The sequence below is a fragment of the Dendropsophus ebraccatus genome, chromosome 3 (genome assembly GCF_027789765.1).
Source record: "Dendropsophus ebraccatus isolate aDenEbr1 chromosome 3, aDenEbr1.pat, whole genome shotgun sequence".
In the NCBI taxonomy this organism is placed as follows: domain Eukaryota; kingdom Metazoa; phylum Chordata; class Amphibia; order Anura; family Hylidae; genus Dendropsophus; species Dendropsophus ebraccatus.
The window spans coordinates 116,664,146-116,687,019 of NC_091456.1; the positions used below are offsets into that span (position 1 = coordinate 116,664,146).

Here is a 22,874-nt window from a genome sequence, read left to right on the forward strand (position 1 = left end):
GATGGAGTAGGGGGTCTACCAGTTATTTCTGTGGATGTTGTGAGGCAGCTGGCCCTAGCAACCACAGCTCCCTATGAAAATGAAAGTAGTAATCCAATTGGTTGCTAAGGCTTCCAACTGCCATTAACTGCTGGGCAGAGCTGCAGCTAATTATGTCACCTGTGTGTGCAGTGTGGAGATTTTCCCGTTCATTTCTATGGGGCAGTCTTCCGCATCCCCCTCCTCTCCTGTACATCTGGCAAGGATGGGACCTTTGCTCTAACCTTCCTGGGCACCGAATGTACCTGTGGGCCAAATTTGGGGTCAAACAGTTCAGGCGTTTGGAAGTCTATATGGGACAGACAGACAGACTCACTTTCATTTTTATGATATAGATAGATATATTATGTCGGCATTATGTAAACACAACCCCCCCCCAAAAAAAATTTGCGGATTAGCATTTTTTGTCCCAAATTCACCCCATAAATGATATTTTGGGGGTTCCATCATTCATTTTATGGTGGATTTAAGGTTGCCATTACAAAGTACACCTGTTCCAGAAAAAAACAAGCCCTCGCATGGCTATGTAGAAGGAAAAATAAAAGAGTTACAGCTCTTAAAAAGCGAGGAGGAAAAAGCAAAAATGCAAAACTGAAAGTTGTCCTTGTCCTTAAAGGGTTAAATGCTTCATTGCTAAGGGGTTGGTTGGGGTTTGGAACGGGTTTGACTACCTCTCCATTACTCCACCACTTCACTACCTCTCCTCTACCTCTTCACTACTCCAACACTATACTACTTATCCTCTACAGCGTTACTACTCCAGCACTCGACTATCTCTCCTCTTCTCCAACACTGCGCTACCGCTTTACTACGCCAACTCTCCACTACCTCTCCTCTACCTCTCCACTACTTCAGCACTCCACTACCTCTCCTCTAGCCCTCCGCTTCTCCACTACTACCACTATAGTGCCTCTCCTCTACCTGTCTCCTTTTTACTTTTACTTTCACTGAGTAAATGTCACTAATAGCAGGAACTGTCTCTCTCCTCAACACACGCTGAATGCCTGCCTCCAGAAGGCATTCAGCCTATGTAGTGTTAGGGGGTGCTGGTCACAGACGAGCATGTGAGCTGATTGAACGGCCGCAAAGGATTATGGATAATCGTTTGCACCTGTCTACCCTCTGTAACATGCGAAAATATGTGCAGCTGCCACTGTGACACGCGAAAATATGTGCGGCTGCCATGGTTTGCAAATTGCTTGATTCGCTTTGTTCATCTCTAATTTATGTAATATATATGCTATGAGGGCATTTATCATATGTCGCAGAGGGCCCAGGTGCAAATAAATCTATTCAGAAATGCTTGTTTTATGAAAAAATTATTGGCGGCCAGGACAGTGGGTACAGTTGCATGCAGAAGGGGAGTGTCGCTGCATTTCTAATTTTTGTGGTGGAAAATTGCCCGCTCTGAGCCTCTACATAAATGCAGTGCATACATACATAAATAAATCCTGTGAGCTTCTGTGCCACAGGTTTTTTTTTAAGACTTGCACAGAAAATGCCTGTCTTAATAAATGCCCCTCTACTGGGACAAGGAAAAATATATGTAAATTGGTAAGTAACTGATTGAGTGATAGGAAACAGAGGGTGGTTATTGATGGAACATACTCTGATTGGGTCACAGGTACAAGTGGAGTACTGCAGGGGTCAGTGTTGGGTCCATTTCTTTTTAATTTGTTTATTAATGACATTGTAGAGGGGCTACTGAGTAGAATCTCTATTTTTGAAGATGATATCAAATTGGGTAATCACTGGGTAAATCACCACAGAGGAGGATAATATAATATTACAGATGGATTTGGGGAAGCTTGGGTTCTGCTTGGGCAAAGAAATGGAAAATGGATTAATGTGGATAAAGATTGTAAGATTATGCACTTGGGTCATAGAAATATGTTCAACTAGATGTGCATTTCTAGAAGAAAATACATAGGACATGTATGAAAAGGCCTACGTGTGTGTGTGTGTGTGGGGGGGGGGGGGGGGGTTGCACGCAGATGGGGCGTGGCCTCTGCGTGCGCCACATTTAACATTTTTTCTGTGATATTATGTAGAGGCAATGCACCTCTACATAAATCCCTTGAGCTCCGGAGCTGCGGGGACATTTGTAAGCCCAGCGTAAAAAATGCCGGACTTCATAAATTTCCCACATAGTGCTTGAAAAAATCTAAATTTCTTTATCATGATTACTTACAACATGATATATAAATTCATGAAATATACTAAAAAGTTATTTTTAAAAACAACCACAGGTCAATAAAATTTCATAGAGAAAAAAGACAGAGCAATCTAGTGATATAAAAACTAAGGTGCTGGGAAATGTCTAGTAAGGTGCTTTATATGTATGTAAACATTACTCTAACATGATTAGAGATACCTAAATAACAGCTTGTATAGACATATCCGCAATATAATTAGCTCTCACCCATCTCAATGGGACAGCCAGAGCTGTCCCTACGCACGTTTCGCCGTACAAAGGCTTCTTCAGGGGACTTAACCCCCCGTTTCCCTTAAATATACTGGGTCTCATTGTTATCCCAGGTGCTTCCGGGATACTCTGTCCGCCCCCTCGGAAGTGAAGGCCGCGTCACATCAGGGTCAGCAACTCAACCCCTGCACGCATGGCCGCGGCATCTGACGTCACGGACATGCGCACAGAGGATACTGAGGCCTCCCGGAAGAGGCGCAAGCATCAACAACCAACGGGGCGCACACTCCTTTCAGCGGAAAGGTTCCCAATTAACTCTAACATCACTGGGACAGCGTTGGCTGGAAGTAACATAATACATGAAATGAGAAGACATAATTACTTAATTCTTTTTGTGTATCTATCTCATTGATGGGTTGTTCCGTTCTTTTGGTAGAGTGAAACTTATGTAGGAAGTGATTTATTTCGGCCTCTTTTGTAGTGTGGTTACCAACTCTATCTAGAACCTTTTTGTGTATATTTATAGTGCTTGAAAAGAGTGCCCCTTTAACAGTGACTTAAAAGTTACTTTGGTACTGTCCCTTTAAGAGCAATTTTGGTGTCAACCCTTCAAGAGCGACTTATCTACTATCCTTTTAAGAGACACTTTGGTACCACCCCTTGAAGAACGACTTTGGTGCTGTCCGTTTAAGAGCAACTTTGAAACGTTCCCTTTAAGAGCTACTTTAGTACCAGTCTTTTAAGAGTGACTTTGGTGCTCTCCCTTTAAGAGCGACTTTGGTGCCATCTCTTTAAGAGCTACTTTAGTGCCGTCCCTTTAAGAGCGACTTTTGTGCTGTCCCTTTAAGACAGACTTTGGTCCTGTCCCTTCAAGACTGACTTTTGTACTGTTCCTTTAAGAGCAACTTTGGTACCGCCCCTTTACCTCTTGGGGACCCATGCCATAACGGTACGTCATGGATCCCTGTCACTTAAGGACCCTAGACATACCGGTACGCAGGCCCTTTAAACGGGCGCGTGGTGCTCCTGTGAAAAAGGCTGCTGATTCCCTGTCCACAGTTTCCCTGTCCCCCGTGATGACGATCGCTGTGATTGGCCAATGACAGCAATTTGCTGTGTTTCCGGGACTGGACCCCGGCACTGAGCTGTGATTGGTGCTGTCCGAGACACACTAACACTTAGATGTGTAAAAGCATAACACTTACACTTACACACCCCCTCTAAGGGTGCCTTTACACACACCGGATCCGTAGTGGATTTCACGCTGTGGATTCGCAGCAAAATCCGCTGCGGATCCAGTGTCAGTGCATCCCTATGAGAATACATACACGCAGCAGTAATGACATCTCACTGCGTGTATGTAAGTTAACCCCCCCGCTGGCCGGAGCATACATCACCTCCTTCTCGCTCCGGCTTGCTTCAGGGGTTCTCAGCAGGACGTCCCGCTCAGCCAATTGGTGGCTGTGGTGGGGAAGCACACTGATTGGCTGCGCAGGATGAGCAGATGCCGGGAGCCCCGAAGCAAGCCAGAGCGGGGAGGAGGTGATGTATGCTCTGGCCAGCGGGGGGTTAACTTACATACACGCAGCGGGATGTCATTCCCGCTGCATGTATGTATTCTCATAGTGATGCACTGACACTGGATCCGCAGCGGATTTCGCTGCAAATCCACAGCGTGTAAACTGCTGCCGACCCAGTGTATGTGAAGGCATCCTAAAGAAAAAAAACAAAAAAATGGCCCACAGGTTGTTCTCGGCTGAGGATGCATACGCCTGGATTGCCTCTGATACTGTGACAACCATTGGGCGAGAAGAGGAAGATCCCTTGTTCCTTTTTCCTTCCTCTTCTTCTTCATCGTCATTATCATTTAGTGATATAAATCCCTCAATGTGCCCCCCAGGACTAGTCACCAGGAAGCCCCACAAGCCCCCTCAAGTGACCCCACTCCGTACGAACCACAGATTCCTTAGTTCGTTGGGGTCACTTGTGGGGGGTTTCAAATGTTTTGGCAGCATGTGGGCTCTGCGAACCCGACATGGCCTTCGTCCTCCATTCTGGCCAAATCTAGCTCCCAAAATCCAAATTGCGCTCCTTCCCTTTGGATGCTTTCCGTGCACCGACTTTGCACTTTGTGTCCACATGTGGGGTACTCCTGTAATCGGGGGAAATTGTTCTACATGATTAGTGATTATTTTTTTCTTTTAACCCCTTGTAAACATGAAAAATTCTAAGTTACACCAACATTTGAGTGTAAAAATTAAAGTTTTCAATTTCACTGCACATTGTGCATGTCAACAGTGGGGTCCATATGAATGCCCGCCACACAGCCCTGCCTCTCGTTTTCTGCCCTGCTGCCTTGTCATCACACCGGAATCTTCAGCGCCATCATCACAGTGGGTTATGAGTCCGGCTGTGCTAACTCATACCCAGCTCTATGCTTCGGTGTAGAATTGTCCCTTAGGGTATAAACCCACACACCGTATATGCAGCAAAAACGCAGCAAATACGCAGCAGATGTGATGGTGAAGATTTGATGCTGTGTTCAGTTATTTAGATCTAATCTGCTGCGTATTTGCTGCGTATTTGTTGCGTATTTGCTGCGTATCGCAGTAGTAAATACGCTGCATATGCGGTGTGTGGGTTTGTACCCTTAGGGTGGGTTCAAACTAGCTGAAGGGTGGGCCAGCTGATTCCGCATAGTATTTATTAATTCATTGGTGGTGTGTGGTGATTTGGCCGGCCAGCAGCAGTTCTCCACACTTATGCACAATTCTTCTACACCAGAACATAGAGCGGGGTATTAGCCTGCACAGCAGGAGGAGGCGTGCGTCATGGAGGGGGGGAGGAGAGAAGTATGAATTGCAGGCGCTGAGCTGACCTCCAGTGCTTTACCGCAGCTCATTAGCATACCGGTGTAGCGGTAAACATCACGGCAACCGAGGAACCGAATGAAAAAAAGCTCCACAGTACGTGATTGTACACAGCAGCACCGACAGAATGGTGTGTATATCTCAATATTGGTACATTCTCTTTAAGAGAGACTTTGGTACTGGCCCCTTAGGAGCGAATTTGGTACCGGCCCCTTGACAGTGACATTCACAGCGGCCTTATAATGGTAAAGACGATTGCTCAAAATGTAGAAATCTGTAACTTGATGGACTCTTGTCGTTTTTTCAACCCAAATAACTATGTAACTATATGTAGTTGAGGAACTTAAGAAATATAGATATAATGTCAGTTTCATCACAGGACGGAATGCGTAATGACCAACTGCCGCAATTTCAATTTTGCAAAAAAAATTTTTTCCCGTTTCGCATAATCAATTCAGCATATTTTATGGAAAAATTATGTATGTCATTTACATTAAGCATGTCATTAAGAACTTATAAGGGTCTGTAGGTGAAAAAATGTAAGCGCTATGAAAACAAAATCACAAATACAAAAATTGTCTAAAAGCTCCTGTAGATGTAATTTGTGGGTTTTCCCAATATGTTTGCTGCAGCCAGTGTACTATAAAATGCGTTAAATAGATTTATTGGCTCAGATTTATAGAGAATCTGCCAGCTGTAATTCCCTTTCCAAACAGTTGACACTTTTAGATAGCTGTTAGGACAAGAAGACATGGTACCTTTCAGTTGATACTATGCGCCACATATATTATGTGTTTTATAAAGTTTTTCTAAGAAACTGGACATGGTTTTGGCCAAGGGATTGTGGCTTGCCAAAATGGCCATCGATCAGCCAAGGATCAGGAGAATGCCCACTCATTAGCTGAATGCATCTTTTGTGCTGTCCTAAAAATCATTGTTTATTGACTGCGCATGTCCTTGTGTAAACAGGAGCTGCAGGTTCAGCCAATCAACGTCTAATAGTGTGTTTACACAGAGAGATGTCTCTGACAGATTTTTGAAAGCGAAAGCCAGGAATGGATGTGAAAACAGGAGAAATCTCAGTCTTTCCTTTATGACCTGTTCTCTGTTTATATTCTGTTCCTGGCTTTGGCTTCAAAAATCTGTCAGATAAATCTCTCTGTGTAAATGCACCATTAGGTGTATGAGGACCTTAGGAATCACACAATGTCAGTAAATCTTGGCCGTTATCCTAAATATTGCTATATATATATATATATATATATATATATAATTTTTTATTTTTTTTTAAGTTATTGCCATATATTTAAAAAATATATATTTTTCATTTGTTTTTATAGAATTTGATTTGGTTTATATACCATGCTCCTCCACGCTGGGCTTCTGTGGTTTTTTTTTGTGATAACAAGAAGTGTTGGGGTTACTTCATTTCCAGAAGAGGCAGAACCTATCTTTACAGTTGGGGTCGAAGGTAAGTCACAAATTAAATGTATTTATGTTTTCATCCCATTTAACTTTTTAAAAAAGGGAAATTCAGCTATTTTCTTTTCTTTTAAATCAACTGGTGTCAAAGTTATATAGATTTATAATAATAATAATAATTATTATTATTATCATCATCATCATCATTGTTATTATTATTATATATCAGCTGCTGTATGTCCTGCCGGAAATGGTGTATCCTTTCTAGTCTGACACAGTGCTTTCCGCTGCCACCTCTGTCTATGTCAGGAACTGTCCAGAGCAGTACCAAATCCCCATAAAAAACTCTCCTGCTCTGGACAGTTCCTGACATGGACAGAGTTGGCAGCAGAGACAACTGTGTAAGACTGGAAAGAAAACACCACTTCCTGCAGGACATACAGGAGCTGATAAGTACTGGAAGGGTTGACATTTTTTAATATTAGTAAATGACTTAATATAACTCAATGTAATTTTCATACACCAGTGGATTTGAAAGTTGTTGTTTTTTCCGTTGGAGTTTAACTTTCAAGTGTCAGTGTTGTTTGTAAAAACTTGTGACACAAAGAGACATGTCAAAAGCGTTTATCAGTCCAGGTCTGAGTGTTCAGATCTGTACCGATTGGAAGAATAAGGTGTGAAAGGACTGCGCCGCAGCAAAAAAAGAGAAAAAAAATAAAAAGAGTCAGGCTCCATAGGTACAAACAAAAATAGTTTCGTAGTCAGCTCACCTTTTTTTCTTTTTCATATATTCATGGACTTGAGTCTTTTGAGAGGGAGGGTGCACGGATGAACGAGACATTGGCTCAGCGTTGTGGTGCCAATAATGCAGAGGGAAACAACAAATTTCTTCCAGCACTCCAAAAAATTGTAGTAAAAGCAATCTTTTAATTCATAAATGTTAAAAAGTTTTACTCCCCTTGGGAGAACCGTACCAACACGTTTCACTCTTCTAGTGCTTAATCATGGTGTATTCGGTAAGATGTACAACTAGTGATTTAAAAGCATGTTACTCACCGCCCAACACCGCCCCAGTTCCGGTGACGTTTGATCACATGATTGTGTTATGTCACCTTAATGGAAGAAGGCGATGGGAGGGCCCATATCAAAAGAAACAACCATATATGCATATTATTAATCAAAAAAGAAAAAAAAGAAAAAAGGTTATATATACTCATACATAATATTAATAGTAGACATAATTCTATTGTTCACTTGCGTATATAAACCATAATAATATATATGTTTGTGATAAAATACAGAGAAATCCTGTCCACATCTTTCAATATACATAGTGGTACAACAGATCGTTTTTATAATTCAGACCATGTGGGAATCGAGTATTTAGCCTGAAGATACTTTCTGCTTCAGGCTGCGTTCACACTACGTATATTTCAGTCAGTAATGTGGTCCTCATATTGCAACCAAAACCAGGAGTGGATTAAAAACACAGAAAGGCTCTGTCCACACAATGTTGAAATTGAGTGGATGGCTGCCATATAACAGTAAATAACTGCTATTATTTCAATATTTGTTTTAAAATAACAGCAAATATTTGCCATTAAATGGCGGCCATCCACTCAATTTCAACATTGTGTGAACAGAGCCTTTCTGTGTTTTTAATCCACTCCTGGTTTTGGTATGGGTCCTTCCACTTTCTTGATGCCATAGAAGCAGAAATTCGTAACATCCCCCTCATGTACATCTGAGAAATGTTTGGCAGCTCCGGAGGACTTCGAGAAACCCTTTTTTTGTGATTCCGATAAATGTTACCTTATCCGAGTTTTCATCTTACGGCTTATGCATCCCACGTATGAAAGATGGTATGCTGTATACAACATATTCACTGTTGCAATTAATAAAGTCCTTAATGCTGTGATTCTCTGTTTTGTTGCTATTGGTGCACTCCTTTGTCTTTTATTGCATATGCACATACCCCGCATCTATTTTTGGCCGCACTTGAAAAAACCTTTTGGATTGCTTTGCGTTACCGCTGCTTCAGTGCTTTTCAGCATGCTGGGTGATAGCATATCTTTCAGGGAGCGACCTCGCCTCGATACACACCTGTATCCCTTCTCAATAGCTTGTGATAGGATTGCATCTTGTCTTGAATTGGCTGATTTTTTCTTATGAGATTGACAATAGAGTAATATTCTGGAGAATACGGTGTGGAAACGGTTATGATGGATTGTTGTGTGTTTTTATCTTCATTTTTACTCTTATTTTTTTCTCTTAAGAGGTCTGTCCTTCTTTTGTTTTTAGTAATGTGGTATGCGCTTTTTAAAACTTTGTTTTTGTATCCCCATTCCTTTAACCCCTTAACGACATCGGGCGTAAACTTACGCCCTGGCGCCCTGGTACTTAGCGCATCAGGGCGTAAATTTACGCCCGATGTTTCCCCGATCGCTGCGTGTTCACACACAGCGGTCGGGGAAGATGGCCTGCTATAAATCATAGCAGGCCATCATAGCTTCTCGGCACGGGGGGTGGTTAACACCCCCCGTGCTTACGATCGCTGCTATAGGCTGATCAATTCAGATCAGCCAATAGCGGCGATCGGAACCTTTCCGGGTCATCGGTGACCCGATGACCCGGAAAAAAATGGCGGTCGGTGCTGTCCGAGGACGGCACCGACCGCCATTACTGTAAAAAGTAATGTTGATCGCCGTGCCACCGGCCCGATCGCCGTGAACGGCCGGCCGGCCGTTCACGGCGATCGGGCCGGTGGCACGGCGATCAGAGTCCCACAAAATAGTAAATACCTGCCCTGGACCCCTCAGCTAGGTAGCGGAGGGGTCCAGAGCAGGTATTTGTACATTACTCACCTGTCCCGGGCTCCTGATCGGCAGCTTCCGGGTTCGCGGCGTCCTCCGTCATTCCGTTCGGTCTTCGGGTCTTTCCGGCGGTCCTCGTCGTCTTCTCTCGGCTATTTTCTGCTCCAGCCTCGTCATTTTCCGGATTTTGCGCTCTGCTGCCCCCTAGCGGCTGATATGTGTAATACACTTATCAGCAGCTACAGGGATATTCAGAATATAAAAAAAAATATTTTTTTTTCCCAAATTTTTTTTTTTCTATTTTCCGCACCCTATCGCCGCTGAGTGTTGATCAGCATCGCACGAAAGTGCGCTGCTAATCAGCAACTCCTCCTTTTTGGCGTAGGGTGTTTTTTTTCTATATTCTACTGCCACGGTCTGCTTATAAGTGCCGCACATAAGTACGGCATTTATCAGCAACTCCTTTGTTGGCGTAGGTTTTTTTTATACTTACTGTAAAAAAAACACGTAAAAAACACTACATTACACCACACTACATTGAATAAAGTTTGACACTACACCACTACATACCCCATATACTAGTCCCCATATAAAGATGGCCCCCAGGGTGTTTTCGGTGTCAGAGGGATACGTTATTATTGCCTCCGACACCGAAACAGCCAGTGAGGATGAATGGGGGGGATCGTTCTTTCCTCCATTCATCCTCATCCTCATCATCAAATGACGTATCTGGGGGTAGCGTAGCGTACGCTGCCCCCCTAGACACGTCTTTTCCGCCAGTACCGTCCCAATAAGAGATCACGGTATGGTGTGAAATTCTACAAACTGTGTGAGCGTACCTCAGGGTACACTTACAGATTTAGGGTACGTGCACACTGCGGAATGGCGAAGGATAACCCTTTGTGCATTCCGCAGCTGGCACCCGCCGGCGGACTGATGGAGGCGCGCGTCTCCACCCGTGTCATAGACTCCATGTTATGCACGGGCGGATTCCGTCGTCCATCCAAAGAATGAACACGTTGGACGGAGAGCGGAATCCGCCTGTGCATAGAATGGAGTCTATGACACGGACGGAGACGTGCGCCTGCATCAGTCCGCCGGCGGGTGCCAACTGCGGAATGCACGATGGGTTATCTGTCGCAATTCCGCAGTGTGCACGTACCCTTAGAGTGTATGAAGGAAGGGACACCCGAATCCAGCCCCAGATGCCCCCTCCCCTCCCATCCTCGGAACAAGTGGGAAGATCGTCCGGGAACTGATCTTCCCACTGCTGGATAAAGGTCACCACCTGTACGGGGATAACTTTTATACCAGCGCCCCCTCTTCCAGTCCCTCGCTGCCCTGTAGCTTGCGGCACGATCCGAACATATCAGAAGTAGTAATAGCGCCCTAATATTTAGCAGCCATGGAGCGGACCCAGCGCTTCTGGATATGAAGGACCCCGTATCGCACCAGGACAACATTCTCCAGGTGACGTCCCCCACACTGGAGAACGGGAGACCCCAGAAGAAGTGCAGAGTGTGGTGTAACAGGGGGATCAGGAAGGACACCATTTCCAGTGTGACGCCTGTCCTGATCACCCCGGCCTCTGCATATTGGATCGCTCCAAGGCGCACCACACGTCATTGGGGTTCTACATTATCTAAATTCCGTCCCTTATTCCTATTTCAGGGGTCACGTTGATCCAGGGATTATTCTGATCGCCATTATGGAGTCGGGAAGGAATTTTTCCCAGTGATGAGGCTACTGTCGTCTGCCTCACGAGGGTTTTTTGCCTTCCTCTGGATCAACACAGGTTGAATTTGATGGACACCTGTCATTTCCAACCTTATAAACTAATAATTGGCCTAATACCCCCAAATAAATTAGAATTGTCCCTTTTTCCCAGCTAAATAGGTATGGCCGCCATTCCCATTAGAGGATGCCATGATGCAATTACAAAGCCTCTGTGCGGCCAGGACAGTAGAAACCCCCCACAAGTGACCCCATTCTGGAAACTACACCCCATAAGGAATCTAACAAGGGGGGCAGCGGGGATATGGCCCCCTGGTGACGGCCACATTTGGGACGTGAAAATGAAAAAAATGGTATTTTTTATTTTCTCGGCACATGTTCTACGTAAGTGCCTGTCACCAGTGGGGTCCATATGCTCACTGCACCCCTTGTTAGATTCCTTATGGGGTGTAGTTTCCAGAATGGGGTCACTTGTCGGGGGTATCTACTGACCTGGCAGCACAGGAGCTTTGTAATTGCGACATGGCCTCCATCCTCCATTCCAGCCTCTAAATGGCGCTCTATCCCTTTGGTGGCTTGCCCTGTGCCCATATGGCACATTATGCCCACATATGGGGTATTTTCGTAATCAGGGGAAACTACCCTACACGTTTTGTGTTAATTTTCTTTTTTAACCCCTTGTGGAAATGGAAAAAATCAAGGCTAGACCAACATTTAGTGTAATTTTTGTAAAATTTTTACTCTAAATCATTAATCTTGTCATGATTTTTTCATTTTCACAAGGGGCTAAAAGATAAAAAAAAACACTAAATGTGTAGAGCAATTTCCCCTGAGTACGGAAATACCCCACTTGTGTACATAAAGCGCCATTCGGGTGCAGGGTAAGCCTCCAAAGGGAAGGAGCGCCATTTCGTTTTTGAAGGCTGGATTTGGATGGAATGGATTTTAAGGGGCCATGTTGCATTCAAAAGGCCTCTGTGTTGCCAAGACAGTTGAACCCCCCCACAAGTGACCCCATTATGGAAACTACACCCCTCAAGGAATGTAACAAGGGGTGTAGTGAGCATATGGACCCCACTGGTGACGGGCACAAATGTGGAACAATGTGGCGTGAAAATTAAATATTACATTTTTTACACTATAATGTTGGTTTAGCCTTGAATTTATCATTTTCCCAAGGGGTTAAAAGAGAAAAAACACACAATATGTGTAGAGCAATTTCCCCCGAGTCCGTAAATACCCCACATGTGGACATAAAGCGCCATGTTGGCGCAGGGCAAGCCTCCAAAGGGAAGGAGCGCCATTTGGATTTTGGAGGTTGGATTTGGCTAGAATGGATGATGAACGCCATGTCGCATTTACAGAGCCCTCGTGCTGCCAAAACACTGGAAACCCCCCTCAATTGACCCCATTCTGGAAACTGCACCCCTCAAGGAATCTAACAAGGGGTGCAGTGAGGATATGGACCCCTTGATGATGGGCACATTTGTGCCATGAAAGTGAAAAAATGAAATTTTTTACTTTTACGTCACATTGTTCCACATTTGTGCCCGTCACCAGTGGGGTCCATATGCTCACTGTGCCCCTTGTTAGATTCCTTGAGGGGTGTAGTTTCCAGAATGGGGTCACTTGTGGGGGGTTTCCAGTGTCTTGGCAGCACGAGGGCTCTGTAAATGCGACATGGCCCTTGAAATCCTTTCCAGTGAAATTCAGCTTCCAAAAGCCAATTGGCGCTCCTTCCCTTTGGAGGATCGTCCTGCGCCCCCTTGGCACTTTATCGCCACATGTGGGGTATTTCCGTACTCGGGAGAAACTGCGCTACACATTTTGTGTCTTTTTTTTCCTCTTATCCCTTTAAGAAAATGAAAAATTGAAGGCTAGAACAACGTTTTAGTGTAAAAAATACATTTTTCTTTTTTTACGCCATATTGTTCGGAAAATCTGTGAAGCACCTGTGGGGTCCAAATGCTCACCGCACCCCTTGTTACATTCCTTGAGGGGTGTAGTTTTCTAAATGGTGTCCCTTTAGGGGTGTTTTTTAGGTTTTGGCACCCCAGAGCCTCTGCCAACCTGAAGTGGTACAGTCAGAAATGACCAAATATAACGGAGGCGTTGAAATTCACTAGGCGCTCCTTTGTATCTGTGGCTTGTGGTTGCGTCAAATAGCGCAATAGGGCCACATATGAGGTATTTCTATAAACTGCAGAAACGGGGCAATAATTATTGGGGTGCATTTCTCTGGTAATAGGTTTATAATTATGAAAAATATTGGATTACAATAAAATCTCTGCACAGAAAATTAAAATTTTCAAATTTCTTACACACTTAGCTTTTATTTCTGTGACTCCCCTAAAGGGTTAAAACACTTTATGGATATGCTTTTGCAGAGTGTGGGGGGTGCAGTTTCTGAAATGGGGTGCTTTGTGGGGCTTTCTAACATACAGGCCCCTCAAATACACTTTAAACCTGAACAGGTCCCTAAAAATATCTGATTTTGAAATTTTACTGAAAATTTGGAAATTTGCTGCTAATGTTTTAAGCTTCCTATTGTCTAAAAAAAATTAAAGATCGTTTAATAAATGCCGCCAACATAAAGTAGACATGTTGCTAATGCTATTTAATATATAATTTATGTGGTATAACCACTTTCTGTATACGCAAAAAAGTTTCAAAGTTGGAAAAAATGCAGTTTTTCACATTTTTTCACATTATTTGGGTTTTTTTCATAAAGATTTGTTATGATTATCGACTCCAATTTACCAGAAATGTAAAGTACAATATGTCACGAGAAAACAATCTCAGAATCAGCCGAATAGGTAAAAGCATCCCGAAGTTATTAATGAATAAAGTGACACTGGTCATATTCATAAAATTTGTCTCTGTCATTAAGGCCATTTCAGGCTCTGTCCTTAAGGGGTTAAGCGGATTGGTGTTTTTTGTAATTGTATTTCACAGTCTTCTGTGTCAGAGCAAGTTCTGATTACTCTTGTGTACTCTCCTACCGGGATCGCTCTGATAGTGTGTGCAGGGTGATCACTATCAGCTGATAGTATGGTGTTGCCATCGGTAGGTTTTCGATACAAAGAGGTGTGTACCTGTGATGTTTTGCTGCAACCTTTTAAACAAATATCCAGGAAAGCCACCTGATCCTGCTGCCAGTTATGGGTAAATGAAAGGTTATTATTATTACAGTTGAGGTATTTTCCAAAATCTTCTGCTTCTTCCTTGCTTCCCCTCCAGACCAGCAGCAAATCATCTATGAATCTCCCATACCATCTAATTAGATGGTGATGGGGATTCTCAGTGCTGGAAATGTACTTTTCTTCCCACCAGGCCATATACAGCCCTGCTAAAGTGGGGAGAACTTAGCCCCCATCGGGCCTCCCCTTTTCTGTAAAAAGAAATCACCCTGAAACAAAAAAAAGTTATGTTTCAATAAGTGACTTGCAAGATGTATTCACGTAATTCATAACTGTAGGGGCTATATCTGTACAGATGGTGTGCAAGGGCTGTAATGGCCTGGTCATGGGGAATGGATGGATACAAGGCAGTGACGTCACAGCTTAACCAGCTGCTTTCTTTCAATTCAAAATTCTAAATTTTGGAAGATATTCAATACAGCACCACTATCCTTTAAGTACCCTGGTACTCTTTTTGCTAGTGGCTGTAAAAGTCCATCGAGCCATTTGCACAGGCTTTCATTTATGGATCCCACTCTGGCAATAATGGGGCGCAAAGAAGGGGGGGAATAACCCCATATGTATTTTTGGTAATCCGTATATTGTTGGAGTGATGGGGTTTTCCGATATCAGGTAATCTCTCTGTTTTTCATTGATGATACCCAAATCCACTCCATCTTGCACTAGACTTCTTGATTTTTCCTGAAAAGTTGGAGTGGGGTCCTGTGACAATCTGTGGTATTGTAAGTGTTCTCATCAGTCAGTATTCCATAGATGGACTGACGGTACACTTCAGTATCTAAAACTACAATTTTTCCACCCTTGTCCGTCATTTTTATAGTTATATTATGGTTTGTTTGCAGTTCTTTTATGGCGGCATTTTCCTTTAGTGTAATATTGTAGTTTTTGTTGGGTTGTTCTTTAACTGTGTTGTATAATTTTGTTAAGTCCCTCTCCATGCTGTACTGGAACTGGTCCAGAGCCTCAACTCTGGATTTTAGAGGGTAATAGGCTGCATTGGACGTAGAAACATTTGTATTGTGAACATATTCAGGCAGACCTCCTTGTTCATCATATTCCAGATCTTTAATTTGTAATAGGTCCATTTGATCAGTAAATAATAAGTCACTAAACTCATTGTATAGTTCGTCCCAGTTGTTGTTCACAATATTAGTGTTTAGATCTTGTTGTTCCTGTTGAAAAAAAATGTCTTTTTAGGGTTAATAAACGTGAAAAACGATTAACGTCCATTAACGTGTGAAATAAATTAAAATGTTGGGTGGGGACAAAGTTTAAACCTCTGCTTAAAATTTTCTGTTGGTCACAAGTTAGAGTTATGGAAGATAAATTAACAATATTTTTAAATGCACTTTCTTCTTCTCCTCCCTCTATGTTAAATCCGTTTATTTTGTCTTGTTGCGTTTTATGTTTTGGGTGTTTTTTCCCCGCACGCCTGATGCGTTTTTTGGCACATGTTGTGGTGTGTCCGTGTCTTCACTCAAATCCTCCTGTGCACCCTCCGTTTTGTTTTTTCCCTTTTTCTGGTAATCATAGTTCTTTTTCATTTTTGATTTTTTGGCTGTTTGTGTATTTGTTTGTTCACTGCTGTTGTCCGATAGATAATCATCATGGTCCGAAGAGTCCGTGGTTTCCACTAATGAAAAACTAACATGATTCCCTTCTTTTGATTTTATCTTATAGTCCTTTTTTAAGATAGATTTTGGTCTGTTTGGGCAATGGTTTTTCCAGGTGTACACCTGATTTAGTGTGTAATCCATGTTATCCCTTTGAACCTACTTTTCTTTACTGACAGAATGTAATCCTCCAGCTCCTTCATTTTTTGTTGTGTTTTAATGCTTAAATCATTGTATTCCGGAGTATCATTGTAAGTTTGTAGGGAGTTTTTTTGTTTCTTCAAGCTCCGTTTTGATTTTTTCCAATTAAATTTTTTCATGTTTGACAATTAAGTTTATAAGCTTGTGAACAACAACTGGAACAAACTATACAATGAGTTTAGTGACTTATTATTCAGTGATCCCATGGACCAATTACAAATTAAAGATCTGGAATATGAGGGACAAGGAGGTCTGCCTGAATATGTTCACAATACAAATGTTTCCACGTCCAATGCAGCCTATTACCCTCTAAAATCCGGAGTTGAGGCTCTGGACCAGTTTCAGTACAGCATGGAGAGGGACTTAACAAAATTATACAACAGTTAAAAAACAGCCCAACAAAAACTACAATATTATACTAAAGGAAAATGCCGCCATAAAAGAACTGCAAACAAACCATAATATAACTATAAAAATGGCAGACAAGGGTGGAAAAATCGTAGTTTTAGATACTGAAATGTACTGCCAGTCCATCTATGGAATACTGAGTGACGAGAACACTTACCACAGATTGTCACAGGACCCCACTCCAACTTTTCAGGAAAAATTAAGAAGTCTAGTGCAAGATGGAGTGGATTTGGGTATCATCAATGAAAAACAGAAAGATTACCTGATACCGGAAAACCCCATCACTCCAACAATAAATGGATTACCAAAAATACATAAGGCTTTAATCCCCCATCCTTTGCGCCCTATTATTGCCGGAGTGGGATCCCTAAATGAAAGGCTGTGCAAATGGCTCGATGAACTTTTACAGCCACTAGCAAAAAGAGTACCAGGGTATTTAAAGGATAGTGGTGCTGTATTGAATATCTTCCAAAATTTAAAATGGACTAAAGAAAGCAGCTGGTTAAGCTGTGACATCACTGCCTTGTATCCATCCATTCCCCATGACCAGGCCATTACAGCCCTTGCACACCATCTGTACAGATATAGCCCCTACAGTTATGAATTACGTGAATACATCTTGCAAGTCACTTATTGAAACATAACTTTTTTTTTGTTTCAGGGTGATTTCTTTTTACAGAAAAGGGGAGGCCCGATGGGGGCTAAGTTCTCCCCCACTTTAGCAGGGCTGTATATGGCCCGGTGGGAAGAAAGGTACATTTTCAGCACTGAGAATCCCCATCACCATCTAATTAGATGGTATGGGAGATTCATAGATGATTTGCTGCTGGTCTGGAGGGGAAGCAAGGAAGAAGCAGAAGATTTTGGAAAATACCTCAACTGTAATAATAATAACCTTTCATTTACCCATAACTGGCAGCAGGATCAGGTGGCTTTCCTGGATATTTGTTTAAAAGGTTGCAGCGAAACATCACAGGTACAAACCTCTTTGTATCGAAAACCTACCGATGGCAACACTATACTATCGGCTGATAGTGATCACCCTGCACACACTATCAGAGCGATCCCGGTAGGAGAGTACACAAGAGTAATCAGAACTTGCTCTGACACAGAAGACTGTAAAATACATAGTAACATAGTAAATAAGGTTGAAAGAAGACAAGAGTCCATCAGGTTCAACCTAGGGAAATCCTACTGTGTTGATCCAGGGAAGGCAAAAACCCCTATGAGGCAGACGACAATTGCCCCACCACAGGGAGAAAACTCCCTCCCGACTCCAATGGCAACCAGAACAATCCCTGGATCAACGTATAACGGGAAATCTAATTCACATAACTTGTAATACTATATTGTTCAAGAAAAGCATCCAGGCCTCCCTTGAACTTATTTAATGAATCGGCCATGACAACATCATTTGTCGCCGCGGGGGGTGTTCAGAGCGGGGTCCCGCCGGGACCCCGCTCTGAACGGCGCTGATCCCGGCTGACACGTGCAGCCGGGCAGTGCCTCTGTTAGCCGGCGCGGGTCCCGTTGCCGCGCCGGCTAATTAAGCACTTCAATGCAGCTGTCAAACCTGACAGCTGCATTGAAGGGCTTTAGACATCACATCCCTGGTGTCTAGTGGGTCGGATCTCCCCCCCACGATGCGATCGCGGGGGGGAGATCCGTTCTTCTGGCCGTGCCGGGCCTCAGCGTCGGAATGACGCTGATCCCGGCTCGGCAATAGATTGCTATGGCCTGCAGCAGGCCATAGTAATCTATGACCGATCTCATGGATCTTTGCTGTGTATATACACAGCATTGATGTCTATGAGAGATCATTGCTGTGTATATACAAGCCCCCCAGGGGGGCTTCTAGTCCATGTAAAAAAAAAAGTAAAAAAGTGTTTTTATTAATAAAAAATCCCCTCCCCTAATAAAAGTCCAAATCACCCCCCTTTTCCCATTTTATAAATATAAATTAATAAATAAATAAATAAACATATTTAGTATCGCCGCGCGCGTAATCGCCCGAACTATTAATTAATCACATTCCTGATCTCGCACGGTAAACGGCGTAAGCGCAAAAAAATTCCAAAGTGCAAAATTGCGCATTTTTGGTCGCATCAAATCCAGAAAAAATGTAATAAAAAGCGATCAAAAAGTCGTATATGCGCAATCAAGGTACCGGTAGAAAGAACGCATCATGGCGCAAAAAACTGACACCTCACACAGCCCCATAGACCAAAGGATAAAAGCGCTATAAGCCTGGGAATGGAGCGATTTTAAGTGACATATATTTGTTAACAATGGTTTGAATTTTTTACAGGCCATCCGATACAATATAAGTTATACATGTTATATATCATAGTAATCGTAACGACTTGAGGAACATGCATAACAAGTCAGTTTTACCATAGGGCGAACGGCGTAAATGCAAATCTCCCCGAAATCAAAACAAATTCGTTTTTTTTTCAATTTGACAGCGCAAATGATTTTTTTCCGGTTTCACAACATATTTTATGGAAAAATTATGCCTGTAATTGCAAAGTACAATTGGTTTCGCAAAAAATAAGCACTCATATAAGTCTCTAGGTGAAAAAATGCAAGCGCTATGGACTTTTAAACATAAAATGGAAAAAGCAAAAGCGCAAAAACGAAAATTGGCTTGGACCTTAAGGGGTTAAAGGAACGTGGATACAAAAACAAAGTTTTAAAAAGCGCATACCACATTACTAAAAACAAAAGGACAGGCCTCTTAAGAGAAAAAAATAAGAGTAAAAATGAAGATAAAAACACACAACAATCCATCATAACCTTTTCCACACCGTATTCTCCAGAATATTACTCTATTGTCAATCTCTTAAGAAAAAATCTGCCAATTCTAAGACAAGACGCAATCCTATAACAAGCTATTGACAAGGGATACAGGTGTGTATCGAGGCGAGGTCGCTCCCTGAAAGATATGCTATCACCCAGCATGCTGAAAAGCACTGAAGCTGCGGTAACGCAAAGCAATCCAAAAGGTTTTTTCAAGTGCGGCCAAAATAGATGCGGAGTATGTGCATATGCAAAAAAGACAAAGGAGTGCACCAATAGCAACAAAACAGAGAATCACAGCATTAAGGTCTTTATTAATTGCAACAGTGAATACATTGTATACATCATTGAGTGTACAGCATGCCATCTTTCATACGTGGGATGCATAAGCTGTAAGTTGAAAACTCGGATAAGGGAACATTTATCGGAAGCACAAAAAAAGGGTTTCTCAAAGTCCTCCAGAGCTGCCAAACATTTCTCAGATGACCATGAGGGGGATGTTACGAATTTCTGCTTCTATGGCATCAAGAAAGTGGAAGGACCCATACGTGGGGGAAGCTGGAGAGACAGGCTATTACACTTTGAAGCAGAAAGTATCTTCAGGCTAAATACTCGATTCCCACATGGTCTGAATTATAAAAACGATCTGTTGTACCACTATGTATATTGAAAGACGTGGACAGGATTTCTCTGTAATTTATCACAAACATATATATTATTATGGTTTATATACGCAAGTGAACAATAGAATTATGTCTACTATTAATATTATGTATGAGTATAGATAACCTTTTTTCTTTTTTTCTTTTTTGATTAATAACATGCACATATGGTTGTTTCTTTTGATATGAGCCCTCTCACCGCCTTCTTCCATGCAGGTGACATAACACAATCATGTGATCAAACGTCACCGGAACTGGGGCGGTGTTGGGCGGTGAGTAACATGTTTTTAAATCACTAGTTGTACATCTTACCTAATACACCATGATTAAGCACTAGAAGTGTGAAATGCATTGGTACAGTTCTCCCAAGGGGAGTAAACTTTTTAACATTTATAAATTAAAAGATTGCTTTTATTACAATTTTTTGGAAAGCTGGAAGAAATTTCTTGTTTCCCTCTGCAATACAGGCTCCACAGACCTACAGTATGAGCCCAATTCATCACTGACATGGAGACGGGAGAGGACCACGCTTAGCTGGGTCTTCTCCCAGCTCTTTCTCATGATATGAGTGTTCAGACCCGAAACAATCAAAACCAATGTCATAGAGACATGTCAAAAGTTTATAAAAGACAGTGACACTTTAAAGGACTACTCCGGCCAAAAGTATTTTTTAATATGTTATTACTAGAGATGAGTGAATAGTGAAATATTCGATTCGATTGGATTCTAATAGGTCCCGATATTCGACTATTTGACAAATAGGTTACCAAGTCCAAGACATCTTTAGAAAGTGATGCAAACACCTCTGGAATGCATCTGGGAAAGCAGGGAAGCAGTATTACAGGGATCGGTATTACCGGGGTTAGCGATCCCCAGCAATAATGCCGATTCCTGTAATAGTTAATATTTAATTAATAAAACAAAGTTTTGTTCTAAAAAAGTTTTTTTTCGTTGTTCAATAGCTTAATTAAAACAAATCCATGCTTTTGCAATTAAATTTACTGTTAATAAAAAAATAAATATATAAATAAATAAATATGTATGTAAATTTATTTATTTACAGTAATTGTAATTAAGCTATTGAACAACGAAAATAACTTTATTAGAACGAAAATGTGTTTTATTAATTAAATATTAACTACTACAGGAAACTCTATTGACGGCTGTACCTATTGCCGGTAATACAGCTGAATGTACTAATTAACAGTTTACTTTAATTAAAACAGCAAATGTTTCTTCTAATGATGCTATTTTTTTTTATCACAATAGCAACATTAGAAGAAACATTTAGATTTATATGTCCGCTTAGCTGTCCGCTCACAATGATGGGTGTTGTGCTCCTGTTTCTCCCTTTTTGTTTTCCAGATATCGGTATCCTGTGGATTACATCGGATTCGATGGACTACGTCGATGACCAGCGGTTGTTGGGATTTCTTTTTAATAAAATGGTCAACAAGGGGTGTGTTTTTTTTTTATATTTGAATAACAAATATTTTTCACTTGTGTTGTGTCTTTATTTCTTTACTATATAGACTTTGTAAAGGATTCCGTCTAGACGGCTTCCACTACTAAGTCAGGGCTTAGTGTTATCGGGTATAAAATGGCTAACACTAACCCCCCCATTATTTCCCCAGTACCCAATGCCACCAGGGGTACTGGGAAGAGCCGGGTGCCAGTGGTCCCGGAGCGTCAAAATTGGCGCTCCTGGACTGGGCGGCAGCAGGCTGGTAATATTAAGACTGGGGAGGGCCAAAAACAATTGCCCTTCCCACCCTGGTGTTACTAGGCTGCCGTTGCTTATTTTTTAACCCGGCTGGTTATGAAAATAGGGGGAACCCTACAGTTTTTTTTTTTAAATTTATTAATATTACCAGCCTGCTGCCGCCCAGTCCAGGAGCGCCAATTTTGATGCTCTGGGACCACTGGCACCCGGCTCTTCCCAGTACCCCTGGTGGCATTGGGTACTGGGGTAATAATGGGGGGTTTGGTGTTAGCCATTTTATAACGGCTAACACTAAGCCCTGACTTAGTAATGGATTCCGTCTATTAGACGGCTTCCACTACTAAGTCTATATAGTAAAGAAATAAAGACATGACACAATTGAAAAATATTTGTTATTCAAATAAAAACACCCCCACACCCCTTGTTGACCATTTTAGAAAAAAAAAAAAAAATCAACCGCTGGTCATCGACGTATTCCATCGAATTCGCCGTAATCCACAGGATACCGATATCTGAAAAACAAAACAAAATGGGAGAAACACACAAAAAAACACACAAACAGGAGCACAACACCCATCATTGTGAGCGGTGTAGTGCACCTTACAGTATGCAGCTTTTTTTACAGATCGCTGCTTACAGTGTGGCACCCAAGGGGTTAAAGGAGGATGCATTGCATCCCCCTTAACCCTATGGGTGCGATACTTAACAATCTGGCCCCCAGGGGGTTAAGTAAGGGTCCCCACTTAACCCCTTTGGGGGCCAGACTGATGTTGGACTGCACCCATACCAGCAAGAAAGGGGTTAAGTGACCCCCCTTCCATGCTGGGATGGGTGTAGTGCAGGGGGGGAGAGCTTTCTACTCAACCTCTGATGTCTTCTCTCTTCTTTCTTCGCCGGTCCCCGGCACACTAAGCTTAGTGTGACGGGACTGGCTCTTTATATGTCCGCTGAGCCAATCAGCTGAG

At 42.3% G+C, this 22,874-nt stretch overlaps 1 protein-coding gene across 3 annotated transcripts in view; it reads left to right on the plus strand.

The window, feature by feature from the left end:
- The window catches only part of SEMA6B (semaphorin 6B), a 683,939-nt gene that overhangs the window by 77,868 nt on the left and 583,197 nt on the right, over positions 1-22,874 (plus strand). For all 3 annotated transcript variants that reach the window (XM_069964532.1, XM_069964533.1, XM_069964531.1), the window contains exon 2: positions 6,675-6,805. In XM_069964532.1, coding sequence (XP_069820633.1) covers positions 6,697-6,805 — 109 coding nt within the window. In that variant the 5' untranslated portion in view covers positions 6,675-6,696. The remainder of the gene's footprint in view (positions 1-6,674; positions 6,806-22,874) is intronic.